Source organism: Hevea brasiliensis, chromosome 14 (assembly GCF_030052815.1).
Source record: "Hevea brasiliensis isolate MT/VB/25A 57/8 chromosome 14, ASM3005281v1, whole genome shotgun sequence".
NCBI classification, from domain to species: domain Eukaryota; kingdom Viridiplantae; phylum Streptophyta; class Magnoliopsida; order Malpighiales; family Euphorbiaceae; genus Hevea; species Hevea brasiliensis.
The window spans coordinates 73,024,527-73,043,486 of record NC_079506.1 but is presented as its reverse complement, the minus strand read 5'-3'; the positions used below and the strand labels follow the sequence as shown (position 1 = coordinate 73,043,486).

The window sequence follows — 18,960 nt, the reverse complement described above, 5'->3', positions numbered from 1 at the left end:
TATTTTTTTAAGCATTGAAGTTTCAAGGTGGAAAAAAGGCATCTTCTTATCTCAGAGGAAGTATGTCTTTGGAAACAGGTAAATTAGGTGCCAAACCATGCAGTGCACCAATGACTCCCAATCTTCAGCTCACAGCAGGAGATGAACTATTTGAGGACTCTGAGATGTATAGGAGATTGGTTGCAAACTTAATTATCTCATAGTAACTTGTCCAGATATTGCATATTCAGTTGGTATTGTAAGTCAATTAATGTCCTCTCCTACTGTACCCACTGAAAAGCTTTGGGGCTTATTTTATGTTACTTGAAGGGTGCTCCAGGTCGTGGCCTCTTATATAACAATTATGGGCACTTAAATATTGAGTGCTTTTCAGATGCAGATGGGACAGGTTCAAAGATTGATAGAAGATCCATTACAGGATATTGTATTTGTTGGAGGAAACTTAGTACCTTAGAGAAGTAAAAAACAGACTGTAGTTTCTCATTCAAGTGCTGAATCAGAATATCGAGCTATGGCCCAAGCTGTATGTGAAGTTATGTGGACACGTCAGTTATTGGAAGAAGTGGGTCTTGAGACCTCATCTCCTGCCAAACTATGGTATGACAATCAAGCCGCTCTTAATATCGCCTTAAATCCAGTGTTTCATGAGCGTACTAAGCATATTAAAATTGATTGTCATTTCCTTTGAGAAAAGATTCAACTTAAGATCATCTCAACAGAGCATGTCAAAACCGGGGAGGAATTAGGAGATATTTTCACAAAAGCTTTGAATAAGGCTCGGGTTAACTACATTTGTAATAAGTTGGGCATGATTAATATCTATGCTCCAACTTGAGGGAGAGTATTATAGAAAGTCAATCCTATAATTATGTACATAATATTCTTTCTTAATTAATTAGCATAATTGTTGGGATATCTTTCCAATTAGAATACTTAATTATAGGATTCTTTGTAAATAAATACATTGTATCTCATTCAAGAAAATACACAAAAAAATATTCTCTTCACATCTATTTGTATAGTTTCATTTTTCTCCGATTTTTATTTTGACTCTTCGCAATAAATATTAGTATATCAATAAAATTTAATGTTCATTTTTTATTCACACACACACACACACACACACACACGCACGCACGCACGCACACACACATTTACTTCATTAGTTTTTAGTTGTAATTTTGTATTAAATTTTTAATTCATGTTGACTCCAAATTCGTACAGAAACTGGAACAAACCGTGTTGAATTAGGGTCCAACCAAGATTGTAACTGTCAAAAACCAAAACTGCAACTACTTTAAAACAGGCCAAGAATAGGACCGAAACGGCCAATGAACCAAAACCATTCCAAACTGTTTGAAACCAGGCCGATTCTAGCTTAGAATCGGCCATTGGCCAGGTCTATATCCATAGGCTAGCTCCTTGAGGGCAGTAAGATGGGCCACCCCATGTAATGCCAAGTGACAATTGGCCCCGTGAACTTGAATTGAACCCAGTTGCATTTGAAGGGAGCATTAGAATATGACTTGTAAAAACAAGCTGCACATCAGCAATGTACAAGAAAATCAAAGGACATGAGTGTTGGTAAACTAAATCAAAATGGCTTAGGCCATTTTGATGATGGGGAGCTCAATTTCAAGTCTAGTTCAGCTTGTAACCCTGTCAGTTTGATGATTCAACTCCTGGATCCGAAATTCTCAACATGCATCAAACCTTGAGGGACTACGTTGTAATTTACCCAAAAAATTTTGCATAGCTAAGCCATTACCATTACATTACAGCCATTACATGCTTATTTTTGTTATCCGTGACTGCAACTAGGAACACAGCCACAATTGCAATTTAAATCCATGATGATGAGTGTTGAATTCATAGTAGACCAAGAACAAATCTCTTTTTTCTTTTTATTTTTGGGGAAAAGGGGGTAGGAGAGTCAAGAATAAGAGAAAAGCAAAATAACTAAATCTAAAATAAAGCTACTTCTTGGGAAAAGAATCTTTCTTATCTCTCCAACCACTAATCATAATAACTGGGAGGCTTTGTTGTGCTAGTATCAAGAGATGTTGCATGCCGAACTAAAGCTATAAGACAAGAAAAAAAAGACTGAAATTAATTACATACTCTAAGTTTCTTGTTTGGTGCAAGAACTTGAGGAGGGATGAGCGAAGAAAGCTCACATAATGGTCTTGTGAGAGCTGAATAGGTGGGGTGTTCAATAGCCCTGCAAGAAGTTACAAACTAATTTACATTTTGGCATCCACCACACAAATCCAATCATCAATACCCTACTGCCCACAGGCCAAAGCCATAAAGAAATACAAAACTTGCAACTAACATTGTTAAGAGACAAAATTATACCATATATGAGAATCCTTGACACAAGTTAATATATCAAGGTTCGGAGCTCGAGGATGGCACCAAGAGGCCACACTGTGACAAGCCAGTTTTGGAACAGGCTTAATACGCCGCAACTCCTGCATGCAGAGACACATACATAATCAAGATTAAAGAAGGAAAAAAGTAGATCAAGTATATAATAAAATGAAAGAATATAAATGTCAAAGCCATCAATATGAAGTCCTTTCACAAAATACAATACCTTGAAAGAAATTGTGTCCCATATAGCTAATGCCTTATCTGCACCAATGGTAATAAGTTGTGGAGCACCTCCTATCACTCGAGAAAGCTCAACAGCCACAACCCCACCATCATGTGCCTAAAGGTATGGTATATAAACAAAGTATTAAAATTTGCCCTCAATTTCACAAAATAAAGAAGCAGAATGAATTTCACATCTATAAATTGGAAAAATATTAAATTGATGCATGCATACATATACTACAATACACAAAAAGACTTGGCAAAGAAATTTTAGGTAAAATTTATTGCAACTTTTAAAGTACCATGAGAAATTAAACAGAAAAGCCATTTTAACATGTCTTGACATCAGTGTAGCATGAGTGCTTTCACATAGTGGAAAGATAAACATGTATGAATATCCATACCAAGGAATGAATTACTTCATTAGATAATGAAAGTGGAGCACATGGTAAGATGAAAGAGGTCAACCTTTAAGCTTAGCTTGGGCACAAGTTCTCGTGAATCTTGACCATGGTCTGCACTCCAATGTACAAGCAAACCATCACTACCACCTGAGACAAGAAGTGCCTACAATCCAATTTAAGCATAAAATTAGACAAAGCAAGTAGTGACAAATTCACATAAGCATGAACATGCACGTGCATGTGCATACACAAGGAACATTCCCATAATATTAGAAGCAAACTAAAAAAGCATTATGATAAATATAAGTAAAAAGCATGTGTAATGCATGTACATATTGATAAGCATGTATTATTTCACAATAACAAAAAAAAGGGAGAACATGTTAGATGCAATACGATAGGGGCCAAACTTCTAATGAAGCATGTTATAGAAAAGTGATCCCGTAAATGGTAGAAAGAATACGATGAAACAATCCTTCACAAGATAAATTCGTAGAAATTTTTCAATGACTAAACTTGGATTCATGAACTATCTAGACAGCTTAGTTATACCTTCAACTTACTGCACAAATGTTAGAAAACTTGCAACCTAATCCTAAGTATGATGCCTACTACAAAAACCTTATTGTGATCTGATATCACAGGAATTCTCTTTGTGATGCATTGAATCAGTCTCCCTATTGATCCATCTCAATTTCTCATTACCATCTGCAACAATATTGATATGACCAGCACTGAATTCATCCACAACAAACTAGTCAAAGTCATTTCTAATCAAGTAGCATCCAAATATCATCAATATATACGCTATGCATGCTCGATGTCAAATACCCACAACAATTGCATTTCTAAGGTCCAACTGGCCCAAAATTCAAATACTTGAGGACACACACTCAGTTCTGAAGTCAAATAAAATTATAAAGATCCTTGTTTTGTTGATGATTTTCAAACAAAATATGCTCCAACAATAAGTCAATGAATATCCTGTTAGAAGATACACAGCTGTTATTTAAAATTAGTAATCTCTCTCTCCCCGTGTGATGGCACAATGCATCTACTTTCCATCTGTATCCCTCTAAAACTTGAACTCCTTAATTTATCCCCAAGACAAATTTTGCTTTATTTTCTCCCACTCAGACCTATATAATCTCTCACTTGAAACAAGTTCTTTCTCTATCTCTCACATGTACACAAACTAACTTCTTATGATCACAAACAAACAATCTTGTCTGTCGTGTCTGATTTTCAATTAAAACATCTGATGCATAACTACCCGCACACCTATCTATCACCACGTCAAGAGCATGGCAAAGTGCTAAGTCCACTTCACAAGGCAGCAAGTCAGAAATTGAACAACCTCTCAGAACATAGATCCCCCGACTCAATTTCCCACCAAAACAATATTGATGCAGGATTGTCTTCTAGAGATTTTAGGATTAATTATTTTAGGAGAAATATAAGTAATATTATTCCTAAATAGTATTTTCTTGTTTGAGATTCCAAATCCTAATACTAGTAGGATTAATAATTCTACAATAAAAAATACCTATGTACTCCAGTTATTTTGGTAGATTTTATTAATGACAATTTGGCAATTGCAAATTAATACAAATTTTGAGAATTGTTTCTCAACCAAATATCTAAGCAAGAGTGCATCTACTCTTGAGCCTGCCACATCATCTGCCATATCAAGCAACACGCAAATGCCACATCAAGCAAACGTCTACAAATTTTTGGCAGAATCCTTCACCCGTCCAATTTTGAAATTCATTTTGGCAAAAGCAAATATTTAAGAATAGTAAGAGTTTTGCCTTTTAGTTGTGTTTTCGATGAAGTACACTTCTCTACTTGAAACTTAATTCATATATATATATTGGGTGGTTGAAAAAGTGTTCTAGGTCCAAGAAATTATTTGCTATGAATTACTCAAACACTAGCCTTATTCAATTTATTGCCTTTGATTTTACATCTGCTCAATTTCGCCAATCAATCCATTCATTCACAACTTTGACATGACACTTAAAATTGAATTTAACATTTTTATTGGTGTGTGTGTCTTCATCAAGTTTGTTATTTGCATTAGTTTGGGCAATTTTTAGTCTCTCAACATCGTTCATTGTTCATCATGATCAACAATAAACACTAGGGCTATGTACGATTCTTGGCGGATCTAAACCGATTTGAATTGAACCGAAACTAAAGAACCCTCACTGTAAGAAAATAACCAAATCAAACCAAAGTTATTTTACTGTTTTGGTTCGGTTCTGGACCACATTGGGACCAGACCAAAACGAAATCGAAAAATCGATTTTACATATTTATGTTTTACATATTTTAGATTTATTACATAATTTCAATAAAATTATATATATTATATGCAATCGAAAAATCACTTTTATTATTTTTAATTATAAATACATTAAATCACTTTATAGTCATTAATTATCTTAGTAAATCACCTTTTCATCATGTAGTATACTTTCTTATTAAAAATAATATAATTGAAAAATATATACAAAATAATAGAATATATTTTTTAAGACATGTTATGAAGTGACTTAATTTATGTATGTGTTGTTTCATGGGATTGAATTATGACTCACTCAAAATGTCAATGGTGCGATCCGAATAAAATATATTGTGAGGCATGTGATCATAGTGGAGAATATGAGCCAAAACAATATTTAAGAGTCGGTGCTTATAATTGAATTCACTAAGTTTAATATTACATTAGTTATCTTAATTTTAATTTAAAAAAGTTTCAATTATAATTTACAAATTTTTATAAACAACATTTACTATATTAAAATTAAATTTACTTTTAATACTTATTATTCTGAATTAAAATTTAAATTAGTAAAAATTGTATATAGTCCAACAAAATTTTAACTTTAAATAGTTGAATGAAAATATAATAAAAAATTTATCTAAAGCCAAAGTTACATAGTTTTGTACTTTTGGTTTAGGTTACATTAATCCTAACTCATATTATCCTCGTTGATTTGCTGTTATTTTATAATTTGCATGGAAATGTTATATAACTTATTATGTGTAAGATCAAGCGCTTACCACTATACCAAAAGTTTAAACTTTTAGCAGAGGTGCAATTCTAACCCCTTATAGCATAGTAGCCTAAGCACCATAGACTGAAGGGATTTGGGCAAGATGCTAGCTCACTGAATTATCCCCACTCAATGCCAACAATCCACCCCCAGCACCTGCCAAGGATTCAAACCCATTACCTTGGTTGTGATACCAATTGTAGGATCAAGCACTTACCACCGTGCTAAAAGCTTAAACTTTTAGCAGAAACACAACTCTAACCTCTTATAGTGTAACAGCCTAAGCGTCATGGGTCCAAAGGATCTAGGCAAGATGCCGACCCACTGAGCTATCCCCACTCAGTGCCAACATTATGAATATTTGTTATCTTGTATTTTTATATGAGAATTATTAGTTTAATTTTAGTATTTCACTTGAGTAAGTTATTATATTTATGTTACTTCATTGATATTTTATTTTGATATTACTATTATTATTTTTATTGATATTTTGATGATGAAATATATAATTGTTTTTGTTCTTTTAAAAGGAATACAATAATACTACAATTTTAAGTATAAGAAAAGATAACTGAATCAAATCAGAGCCCAAACTAGAACCAAAAATAGAATCGAAACTAGAACCGAACCAAAACCAAAAGCACTTAGAACCAAATTGGAACCAAAACCGAAATTTGATTCCTCTTTTGATTCCAAAAAATGAAAGAATTGAAATTTGGTTTTCGTATTGATTCTTACAAAGAACCGAACTAAAACTAGAACCACACAGCCCTAATAATCACCATACCTCCACTCCACACAAAGACTCCTAACCTGACAAACTTAAGTTTTATGACACAAGTAGCAAAACTCACTAAACAAATTAATCAAATTCACAAAGCTTGGGATAAGCATCATATGGATGAAGAAGGGTCAATTAGGCAACCATTTGATTCAATTCAATCTGTTGAGTCTACCCTAGCTGTAGTTTACACCCCAAGAACACAAAATGCATCTGATAAGACAAGTAATGTAGCACCAAAGTATGTGAGATTTCCACCTATTGATAATCTCCTCTTCATAAGGATGATAAGGCACATTTTGGGTATGGACAACCTATTCTTGAAGCACCACACACTCAATATATACAAGACCACCATTATGGGATCGCTAGTCCTTATGGTAGAGCCTCTAATAGAAGCCATAGCCAAAATCCTAGACATGATTATGAGTAACATGTTGATATCACTAAGAAGGTCAAACTTAATGCTCCTGAACAGTATTGTTAGAATCGTATAATTTTCAACTCGATTCGATTCAATTCCCTATTGCAGCGATTTGAAACTATGGAGTGAATCGCAAATGTTCCTAAATCGTGACCGAATCATTCGATTCTACAATGAATCGAGTGAATTGATACGTACAGACCGGTTCAATTGATTCTTTTTCTAAAGGGTTGTTAGACCCTATAGCTTCAAAATTTACGATTTTATTTTATATTTACCATGAGAAGTGCATATAAAACCTTCTTCTAGATATTTTTCTTCCACCATCCATTCTTTTCCCACTCCCTTTTCTTTCTTTTTCTTTTTTTTATTTTTTGTTAATTTACTCCTCTAATTATAGTTGTCAAATTATAACATTTTATATTAATATATCCTGACCTTTCATTTATTATTTAATTATTTGATCAAATTTATGTGATAGTTTCAACACATACACAATGATAATCATTGCTTACAAACATAATTTATAACATAAAACTATCCAACATAATAAGAATATATTATCCTATTATAAAGCATACTTCTATAATTAGCTAAATGATAATTCTATATTTGTTTTGCCAAAATGAAATTGACTGGAGCTACTAAGAAGTATTGACCAAAGTATTCAACACAACAAGGAGCATTTAAATGAACCACCCATTACTCTATGGGTGGTCATGAAACAAAAACTAAAGGAATATTTGTCTAGCAGACGAAATGTTAAATCTTAAGCAACTAAATTCTACTATGACAAATTACATGGATAAATTTGATGAACTCTTACTGAGCTGTGATATGATGGAGGACCCTTTTATTAAACTTAATAGGTTTGTTAATGAGTTGACTTTAGAGCAAATATTAAAAGGGAAATGATGAATCATTCTCTTGATACAATGAAGGACACCTATCAAAAGGCTTTAAAGAAAAGTACAACAAAATCTCCTCTTTTTTTTCATGTAGCTTCACAATCCGTAAGGCCACACCAATCCAAATCCTTTTCAAAATCAGTATCTAATTCCAAAGATGGCAACGGTAAAAGAAAATAATTCACTAACAAGAGTAAAATATTAGTCTTTTCCAATTCTCTCATTTTGTTGGTGCATCTAGTGGGTCTCATGTTAGTAACTCTTTCATGCAATGTTTTCATTATCAAGATAGAGGTCATAATGCTTCTCAATGTTCACATTGTGCATTAGCTTTAGAGGAAGCATGCGAACATGAGAGAGAATGAGCATAATGATTCCTCTAACAATGAGGAAGAAATTACAGGACCTATAGAACATTTTTGGATGGAGGTGAGCTAGATTTAGTTGAAGAGCATGTCAATGCTGTTTGATGTCTCTAGTCAAATATAATGGATGACGAATGAAAGCATACAAACATTTTTCATACTTTCATTAGGAGTGGCGATGCGATAGGTCTTGTAAGTGGAAGCATAATGAATGTGATATCTAAATCGGCCATTGATAGACTCAACCTTAAAACCAAGCCAGTAGCCGCATCCTAAACCTTTTCGATTTGCTTAGGTGAACAACATGACTGTACTTGTCATTAAGAGATGTCTTGTACCCATTTAAATTAGTCATTGTAAGGATGAGGTTAATTATGATGTAGTACCCATGGATATAGCTCATATCCTTTTAGATCACCCTTGGTTTTATGATCGTGATGTGATTAACCGTAGCAAGGAAAACACATGTTCAAATTCAAAGGAAATAAAATCACATTAACACCTCCCAAGCCTTTCAAAAGGAACTCATTAAAGCCTAAGCCTTCCCTTAATCCTCCCACTCCAAAGCACCTCAACATTTTAAGTCATTGAGCTTTTGAAAAGGTAAAGATGGAAAGTAAGCATTGCTTATTTGTGATAAGTAAAGAAGTTTAGCATGGTTTTCCAGAATCTAATCTTGACTAATTTCTTGCGGTGAGTCACTTGCTAGGTCAATTTTGTGACATAAGCCTAATGAGTTATCACCTATGAGAGATATTAAACATTCTATTGATTGTTCTCCTCGCCACCCCACTGACCTTGTTCCTCTCCACTTGAAATTCGCATTTCACAGCCTGTTGAATCTTTTGCCCAATATATTTATGATTTGCATGTTGAAATTGGATGAAAAATTATTTTATGTAATAAAAATTATAAAGTTGCTGCTAATGTGCATCGCACAAATAAAGAATTCAAATTTGGTAACTGTGTCATGTTTTATGTTCACCCTTAAAGATGCCATATAAAATCCTTAAAGAAATTGCATGCTCAAGCTATTGCCCATTCTCCATTTTGCAAAAACTAAGATCAAATACATACTTGACTTGCCTAATTATATGAATATTAGTGATGTATTCTATGTGGGGGATTTATCACTTTACCAAGACACTTTTGAGCCTCCCACATAGCCTTCTACCATTTATGTAGGTCAACGTGTGCCAAAGTTGCCATCTCTTCGTCATCAGAAAGATGGCATTGAAACTGTGTTTGATGATGAATTTGTTGCTTCCTTTCAAGGTGATTTCTGCAAATTTCTTGTCAAGTGGCAAGGACATTATAATTATGATGCTACTTGGATTACTAAAGAGGAATTTCAAACTTTGGAACCTTCTCCCTTTGATTTATTTGCAATTCAACTCTCCAGAATCGACTTAGTTTTAACCAAGGGGGAATGATACGAGATTGTCTTCTAAAGATTTTAGGACTGCTTATTTTAGGAAAAAATCTAGGAAATAGTATTTTATGCTATTTAAGAAGTTGAGTTGAAATGGGATTTCTAATTAGTATTTTCTTGTATGGGATTCCAAATCCTAATACTAGTAAGATTATTAATTATATTATAAATACCTATGTCCTTTAGTAGTTTTGTAGACTTTTATTATTGACAATTTGATAATTGATATTGAGAACTACTACAAAATATGAGAATTGTTTCTCATCCTCTTTAAGTGTATTGTTGTGTTCTACATCATATATCCTTTTACTTCTAGTTAGAGGCGTATAAAGAAACCATCAAACCGATCAACCGAATAAATCATAAATGAAATTAGTGGTTTTATACATTTAAATGTTGATTATAATTTGAAAATAATTATAAATCGAATTTTTAGTTTGGGTTTAGGTTAACATAATAAAAGTTTAACACAAACCGAATGTGCGTGTGTATTAAAGAAACATGTGAATAACCATATTTTATTTTTTATTCTTATTTATTTTTACTAAACAATACATTTTAAATTAATATTTATTTTTCAATTAATGTATGATAATATATATATGAAAAAGGTTTAATAAAAGTTAAATTATAAAAGACTAAAAAGCGTTAAAAGATAGTAAAAACCATCCAAATCAAACCTAACCTGCTTAATGTGAAAACCGAATATATGTAATTTTGTAATTTAATTGGTTGGTTCCAGTTTGAATACTATGAAAACCTACTTTGTCACCCAAAGCGACTCATGTATAGCTCTATTTCTAGCGATAATCAAAATCATACCCTTTCAAAAACCATAGTTGCTAAAGGCTCAAGACGCATTAAGGCGCCAAGGAACAAGACATAGGCGCACGCCTGAGCGCAATGAGCGGCAAAAGCAAAAAAAAAAAAATTTAATTCATAAAATTTAAAAGTGATGCTTTTCCTTTTTCCTTTGGCAAATTTGTGATGCTGGGTGTGCTGATTTTATGAGATTTTGATGACTAGTTATTACTAGTGATACTAATTCTAGAAACTTCCCATTGTGTCAATATAGAATTCTTATAAATTGACAAATATCAAGTTTAAGTGGTAGTATTTTTTGCCAATTAAAGTGGTCACTAAAGGTTGAAATAAAGAAGGCATATCTCTCTAGAACCTTGTGCCTGAAACAAATGCACACGCCTAGACGCATAAGACGCTAGGCTTCGAGCCTGGTAAGCCTTGAGCTTGAGGTGTACCCGAGACACGCCTTTAATAACTATGTCAAAAACCAATGCCTACACTTATATAACATTACTATACCATCTGACACCTCCTTATAAAGTCTTGCGAGAACTTTCAATGCACACTATTGAACTGACCCTCATTAGCAGATTAATATGTCTCTATCCACGAGCAAATGATGCTTATAAGGTAGCCATGATGTTGAGCCAATATTAGGGCATAATTATCTTTCTAAAACTTCCATCTCAAACACTCCGAGAACATACATCATATGATAACATGCAAAAATTGTTGAGTTACCTAAAAGGGCACTAATTCTATATATGTTGTTTTGCACATCAAATTACAATTTAATTCATTTTATTTCTGATTTTTATAACTGATTAGATTGCTTTACACATCAAAATGACTAGCTAAGTCAATGTTACAACTAACCATTTATAATGTTTATACTTTCCCGATGCATGATTTATAATCCCAACACTCCCCCCTCAAGTGCATGCAACCACATGGTTATTACTTGACAATTAGTTTGTATCTTTAACCCAATATGGGCCCAATTATACAAACTTATAGGCAGCTAAAACCCATAACCCAATCCAATCTCTAAAACCATGTTAAATTTGGAAAGACTGCTTATCAAATTACATATTAATTCATTTCAATTCGAGCTTATATATGTGATTAAGTTGCTTTACACATTAAAATGACTAGTCAATTCAATATCGCAACTCAACTACTTTATATTCACCCCTTTAATTTTTGTTCATTCCCGATGTGGGACTTGAATTCCCAACACTCCCCCTCAAGTGCAACCACGTGGTTGAAGGAGTGTTTGCCTACAAACTTCAGGCTCTAGATGTTCATACCTGAACATGAGAGGGGTATGTTATCCCACTTTAGTTTGGAATAAAGTATTTGAGCTATATATAAAACTTAGGCAAACCTTCTCCCCTGGAGCTCGCTTTTGGGGTAGAGTTAGACCCGATCCATTTTCTCTACATTCTTTTCAACTTTTTATACTAAATTTTCACTTATTGCAACGAAAAATAATTACCCATTATGATACTTATCATTAATAAAATTAACCAAAGAACAAAAATTACAGAAAAAGGGAACAACTCATCAATTTTACAAAATCCCTTGAAAAGCAAGAAAGCACCCTATTCAAGTAGGTTGCACAAACATTCAAAACCAGATAACCAAGTTTAATGTTAAAGCTAGCTGAATGAAAATACTAGGTGAGAACGAAAGAAGTACCTCACCAGAAGCTGCCATGAAAGTCATCAAACAAGAAATGGATCCTTTATGACCTCCAGTATATCTACGCACAAGCTGCAGAAAAACAAATATTACAAAACATAAGAAACAATAATGACAACACTGAAGAACCTTTTGGGGGAAAAAACCCACAAACCTTCCATGTAATCATTGAAAGAACTCTAATGACACCATCTGATCCACCAAAAGCAACCAAAGGACCATCCCTAGCAGTAGATCTACAAAGAAATTCCATACTACAGGAAAGGACAACAAAAATCATCATATTATATTATAAACATAAAAACAAACATGATAAGAGTGCAAAGGAAAAAAGCAAGGACATCCATGCCTTGTATTCAAGACAAACAATAAATTCATTAGGGGAGAAGCAAAAAAGGAAATATCAAATATCCTACAAAAGAGCCATGATATTAGGCAACTAGCTATTGCTAAAACAATATTTATGGCAATACTTTTTAACTATGTGGACGATCTCTTAAATAATTTAGAAAATAGCTTGCAAAGAGTAATGGGGAAATCTTTTGGTGACGGCATTTAGGATTAGGGTTTGAATATTTAGAAACTAACGGTGGAGAAAGACTAAAAATGGAAAAGGGGAGATTTAAAATGAAGTGGAGGAAAGTAAAATATTACAATTTTTGGATATTGAAGAAGAATTGGCTTCAAACAGAGCTGCATGACGAAAAAGAATCCATATTAGTGATCCAACGAGTAAGGTACCTACAAAAATCACTATACTCAAACCTGAACCCGATTAATGTTCTCAATAGCCGACCCCATCCCAAACTCGATTATTATTACCCAAAAAATACTCAAACCCATTTAATTTATATATAAAAATATATTTTATTAATAATTATATTTTAAAATTTAATAATTCCATAACATAACTAAATTTTATTTGATTTAAAATAAAAAATATAAAAATTTATAAACATTGTTATAAAAAAAAACATATATTTTATAATTAATTAATTATTTATATAAACGGATTCAGGTAAGGGATAACCAACATGCAAAACCTGTACCCATCACGAATAATATTACTCAAAACCAAACTCATCTCAAATCCAATTATGTATCACCCAAACCCATCTTATTAAGGTTTGGTCGAGTCGAGTACCCACAAATACCTAACCCGTTGCCATCCCTAATTCATATAGCCAACCCCAACTAGTTTAGGATTCAGGCTTAATTATCGTTGCTATTGTTGAACAATGGCGAAGGAAGGGGGCAAAGGGGAGCCTTGCCTCCCCCCCCCCCCCCCTCCCCCAAACTTCATAAAAAAAATTATTATATATACGTACTATTTGATTAATAATTTTTCATTTTTTTATTGCCACCCCCAAAAAAAATTAATGGGCAACATTTAAACCTTAATAATACATATTTTGAAACATTAAAATCAAGTCTTTGGGTCTAATTTTTCTCCTTCAAAGAACACTCTCTTGGCCTCTCTCTTCTCTCATCTTTCAATCTCCAGTTTCTTAAAGGAAAAGTGGTCCATCCACACTTGAATTCCAATCTAGAATTTCTGCTTATTTTTATTCTATGGGTAAATCTGTTTTACTCGAATTAAATATCCTTCATTTTTTTTATTCTTATTATTTTAAAATTAGGATTTTCAATTTCACACGTATAAGACTATTTTTTATTTATTATTATGCAATTGAACAAAAATTAAGAGTTTATTATTTTTCTTTCCCTCATCATGTGAGTTGATATATTTATAGATTTCCATTTCAACATCCACTCATACAAATAACAAGAATTTAATGTTTGGAGAATAACTGATGAAAGTTGAGATTATCCTTTGAGTGAATAGGTTTAGATTTTTAATTTACATATTTAGTTACTTGTTTAATATTTTGTTAAAATTAATATACTTTTTTAATTTCAATGACATCAATTTCATTATTCAAAGATTTTAATTTTAAATTTCTTCTATGAAGTTAAAAAATGTTGAAGTCTACAACTATTGATTCACTTTTGAAGAGAAAGGAAAAAGATCCCAATCATGTGAACAAAAAACTATTTCAATGATATCTTTTGTTTTGGCCCCCCTAAATGATTTTTCTAGCTCCACCCCTAGAAACTAAGGTCTAAATCTAACAACAGAGAATAAGAAAAATTTGAATAACTAGCAACAACACCAGTGGAGTTCCTTAGAATAATTTATAGAGAGGAAAGCATATGACTTTCTCACGCTCAAAACTCAAGTAGTTATATTCTCGTTTGATCATTTCCAAAATATGCCAATAAATCACTTAATAAACTAGATTAACATTACAACCCTGACAACTAAATTTTAATCCCAATCTAGTTAAGACTATTGTGTGGATTGTTTCATCGACTCCACTCAGTTTAGCGGTTCAACGATCGAGTTGCATTAAATCTTAATTCTAATATGAATTCAACTTTGGTCTTCTTCACCCTTGTAAGCTTGATATGATGAATCTTTTTCAAGTTCATTTGTCAATATATACTAAATATAACCAAATATTTCAATTGCCCCTCCTCAACTTATTTTCAACTAGTGCAACTTTCACCTTTCTAAAAAAGCATTCAATTGTGTCCAATCATTTCTCATATTTCCACAAGTCTAGTTTATTATCACCATTTCTATCATGGACATTTTTGTGAACATATTTTTTTTCTACCACCCAACACTCAACTATTCACCATAAGCCTACACAATTGCAATATGATAATACTTCACCTTCAACTTAATGAAATTTTTCCAATCTAAACACCCATTTCAATAATCCTACTTTAGTCATATGATATTCTCCTTATTCTCACTATCTAGTTATATAATATACCTAAGCATCATGGGTGAGCATTTTGCACAGCTTCTTCTAATTCTTCCTAACTTCAAACCTACATTATAAGGTCTAACATTATTGTCGAGTTTCATCTACCAAAACTGTCACCAACAAAATAAAAAAAGCACCAATGTGTTTCCTCTTATATACGCTCAGTTAATTCATTCATGACCTCTGTGTTTGAACTTGCTAGCATAAATCCAAGCGATTTTAGATATTTTCATACCTTAACCTAACCTATGCTCTATTACTCTATCCACAATTCCAAAGTTTAGTAACTTTATCCATATAATTACAAATTGTGCAACTTTGGATATTAGATATTTTAACAAGTTAACCTATGCTCTATTATCTCAAACAAAGGAACTTTCACCATTAAGTGTCCCTTGAATAATTCCATCCTTTTTTTCTAAGAATTCCTATTTACTTCCCTTGTTCAATTCAACCTATAGAGCACAAGATTGAAAAAATTAATTCCCTTCTTGGAGGACTAACTTAACCAAGATAATCCATTTCCCATCATCTTTGCCCAAACCATTTCATCTTTAAAAAACTTATTAATGACAACCACACACCATTAATGCTATTTTCATTACCTACTTATCAAAATTGTGTTCCCAACCTCCCAGCTTTTCCTTCCTACCCATTTTATTTCCTAAATGTGGAAAATATAAACTCCCCTAAAACTCATTGTGTCCACAAGCTCTATCAATTTTCTTGTTAGTGTCCCAATATTACACATGCCAAATAAATACTCCTAAAGATTCACCTAACCAATCCCATAAAATTGTTCATAAACCTTAATCCCCACCCAATCAATCCTACAAAATTGCCAAGTTTAAACTAGAGTTTTTCCCCTTAGGCTTGAACAAGCCCAGCCAAACTTGACAACAAATCGACCCATTCTTGCACATTCATTTCCTTAAGGCGCAGCCTACTTAAGACATAAAAATATATTAATCAAATTGGACACCCAAGCTTGGTCCAAAAGTTAGGCCCATACCTATGGGGAAGAATAGGCTTCAACCTAGCGACCATAGATCAGGGAATAGGCTTCAGCCTAAAAGCTTAATGGGTTGAGCCGTAGCAACCCAGACCCGTGAATTGAGCTAATTGAAACAAACTCAGGTGAATCCATGAGCTAGCCCAGTGAGCTAGAGTTTGAGGACAAAGCCAAGAGGAAAGCCAAAACCCATGTTAGATGGGCCACCCATACAATTCCAAGTGACAACTGGGCTTGTGAAATCCAAGTCAAACCCAGTTTCACTTTCACTTGAGGGGAATTGTTAGAATATGGCTTGCAAGAATAAGCTCACATTGGCAATGTACAAGAAAATAAACAGGCATATAAGTGTTGGCAAACCAAACCAAACCAAACTAACATGGCTTAAGGTGTTGGGGAGCCCAATTTCCACCCAGACTAACATGGAGGCCTACTTGTTTATTAATCTACAGTCCTTGGGCCATGATTTCAACATGCTCATTTGAAGGATCATAGACTTTTGCTTTGCAAAGAGAAAGGAATTAAAGATAGATATAGATACTTATGTAGGGAACAACTACAACAACTACACCCTATCTATAATTGATATAGGCGCTTCTTAGAGACTTCCTTATGTGTATTCAACGCTTGTTTTCCTAGTGCAGATTCAACATCTATTGAAGCGATATGAATATGATCCACTTAGACATGTAAAACTTGAGTTCTACACAAATTTGCAACCACTGATTTCCTTTGTAGACACTTCTTATATCATATGTAACATAAGAAAAAGTGAAAATGCCATATTTTTGCATAGCTGCGTACAGTGAAAAACTTTATAGCTAGCAAATGGAATTTACCATATTTGATTTTCAAGTAAGGAGCCATACGTATCAGCAAGTAGTAGCAAATAAGAATTCAGAGCATGTTAAGTATATTAATTTTGTGTGTGTGTGAACGCGAAATAAATATCACAAGAAAATGAGATTTCTCAAGGTGGGACTTGCCACAAAAGTGACTTGTTGTCAAGCTCTTGCTTGAGTACATCACGGCCACGCATTGTAACCAGGTCCAAAAAAATGGCTTTGTTTTCACAACAAATGACAAGAAAGTGCCTTCCTTTAGTTGATGGAGCCAGGGAAGTAAAAGCTGAAGTAACATTATTTACAGCAGAGGGAGCTTCAGCAGCTGCAGATCGGTTACACCAAAGTTGCCAAAACCGTATATCATCATCATAAAAGTTAACCTGTTTAACACTTTTTCCACAAAAAAAAAGGGTCAACAGATAAATTTAAAAATAAAAAATAAATGAAGAAGAAGAATATAAAAAGAGGAATTACCTGCCTCCCCTCATGGCTTCTGTGGGTTTACCTTTGGAATCTGCTAAAGGCAAAATTAAGAAAAATAAATAAATAAATAAATAAAAATTTGAATCCCAACATTTCTCGGCATGCCAAACAAATCAATCACACTTTTCACCAAACAAAAACGAAATTCAAACAAACTGTAGAGCGAAGTAGAGAGTAAAAGCAGATCAGAACCTAATTCACCCTCGGCAAGCTTCTCCAACTTAGCCCCGACCAAACGCCTCTCATCAACACCACCAGCTTTTAGCTCGTATATTATCTTTTTTATATACACGTAAAATCATAAGTCAGAAATTTACATATAAAATCAACATAAAATTTTAAAGAAAGAGAAGGGTTTAGCTAAAAACCTGGCGGTGTTCCCAATTCCAAACAGATACGCGATCAGAGGCGTCGGCAGTAACAAGCCATGGATGCGTTGGATGCAACTGAATCTTCACTATCTTCTCACTGCTCGGCCTGAATGCCCTCAAACGCAGCATTTTGCTTCTGCTTCTTCTTCTTCTTCAATCAATCTTTTCTTTGGAATTCACGATCTGATTTATACAGAATGGAGTCGACGCTTGCAGGTGCTGGAGGAGATTTGGCAGGTCTTGCTCTTCGACTTCTCTCTCTCTCCCACAGCGATCTGTGTTTCAATTGTGTGCAGTTGTCTGGTTTTCATTTTCTACCAAAAAACGGGAGAAAGCATTGCCTTCATCTCTGCTTTGTGTATTTTTTATTTTCTTTTTTTTTTAAATAAAATTTTTATTTTTATTTTTTTATGAAAAAATATAAAATATAAAATATAAAATATGTATTTATCCGTTAAAAATAAGAAATCATTTTTAATTTAAAAATTAAAAATTTGCTCATATTTTTTAGCATTTTAAAAATAAATTATAAAGTATATTTTTTAAATTTTATTTATTTTTAAATATTTTTAATGAGTTATTTTATTTTAGATATTTTTAGTGAGTTATTTATTATTTTGTCTTAAATAAATATTTTTTAAATAATTATTTAATTTTAATTAATAAAAAATAACTTATAAACAATTATATTTCAAATTTTAATCAAATTTCTTGACCAAACAAAAAAATCTTTTAATTAATTTTTTTAACTCTTTTTTTGAAAAACTAAAACATAAAACTTCATTCCTCAATTTTTTTATAAAACTAGCGTAACTGATTCATTCTTAATTTTTCTACTTTTTGAAATAATTAAAATTTTAAAAAATATTATATAGCTTAATTATTCATTACTTCAAAAATTAAAGGCATAAGACTTATTTGCCTTGC

At 32.8% G+C, this 18,960-nt stretch overlaps 1 protein-coding gene across 1 annotated transcript in view; it reads right to left on the bottom strand.

Annotated features, from left to right (window-relative positions):
* Positions 1 to 18,408, bottom strand: part of LOC131169135 (uncharacterized) — a 44,479-nt gene extending 26,071 nt beyond the window's left edge. Inside the window, exons 1-10 of the mRNA XM_058135830.1 lie at positions 18,031 to 18,408; positions 17,855 to 17,939; positions 17,654 to 17,693; positions 17,321 to 17,569; positions 12,640 to 12,739; positions 12,483 to 12,557; positions 3,070 to 3,168; positions 2,600 to 2,716; positions 2,359 to 2,474; positions 2,122 to 2,221 (exon numbers count right to left, since the gene is read on the bottom strand). Of these exons, the coding sequence (XP_057991813.1) occupies positions 2,122 to 2,221; positions 2,359 to 2,474; positions 2,600 to 2,716; positions 3,070 to 3,168; positions 12,483 to 12,557; positions 12,640 to 12,739; positions 17,321 to 17,569; positions 17,654 to 17,693; positions 17,855 to 17,939; positions 18,031 to 18,162 (1,113 nt within the window). The 5' untranslated portion in view covers positions 18,163 to 18,408. The remainder of the gene's footprint in view (positions 1 to 2,121; positions 2,222 to 2,358; positions 2,475 to 2,599; positions 2,717 to 3,069; positions 3,169 to 12,482; positions 12,558 to 12,639; positions 12,740 to 17,320; positions 17,570 to 17,653; positions 17,694 to 17,854; positions 17,940 to 18,030) is intronic.
* Between the last annotated feature and the right edge of the window lie 552 nt (positions 18,409 to 18,960).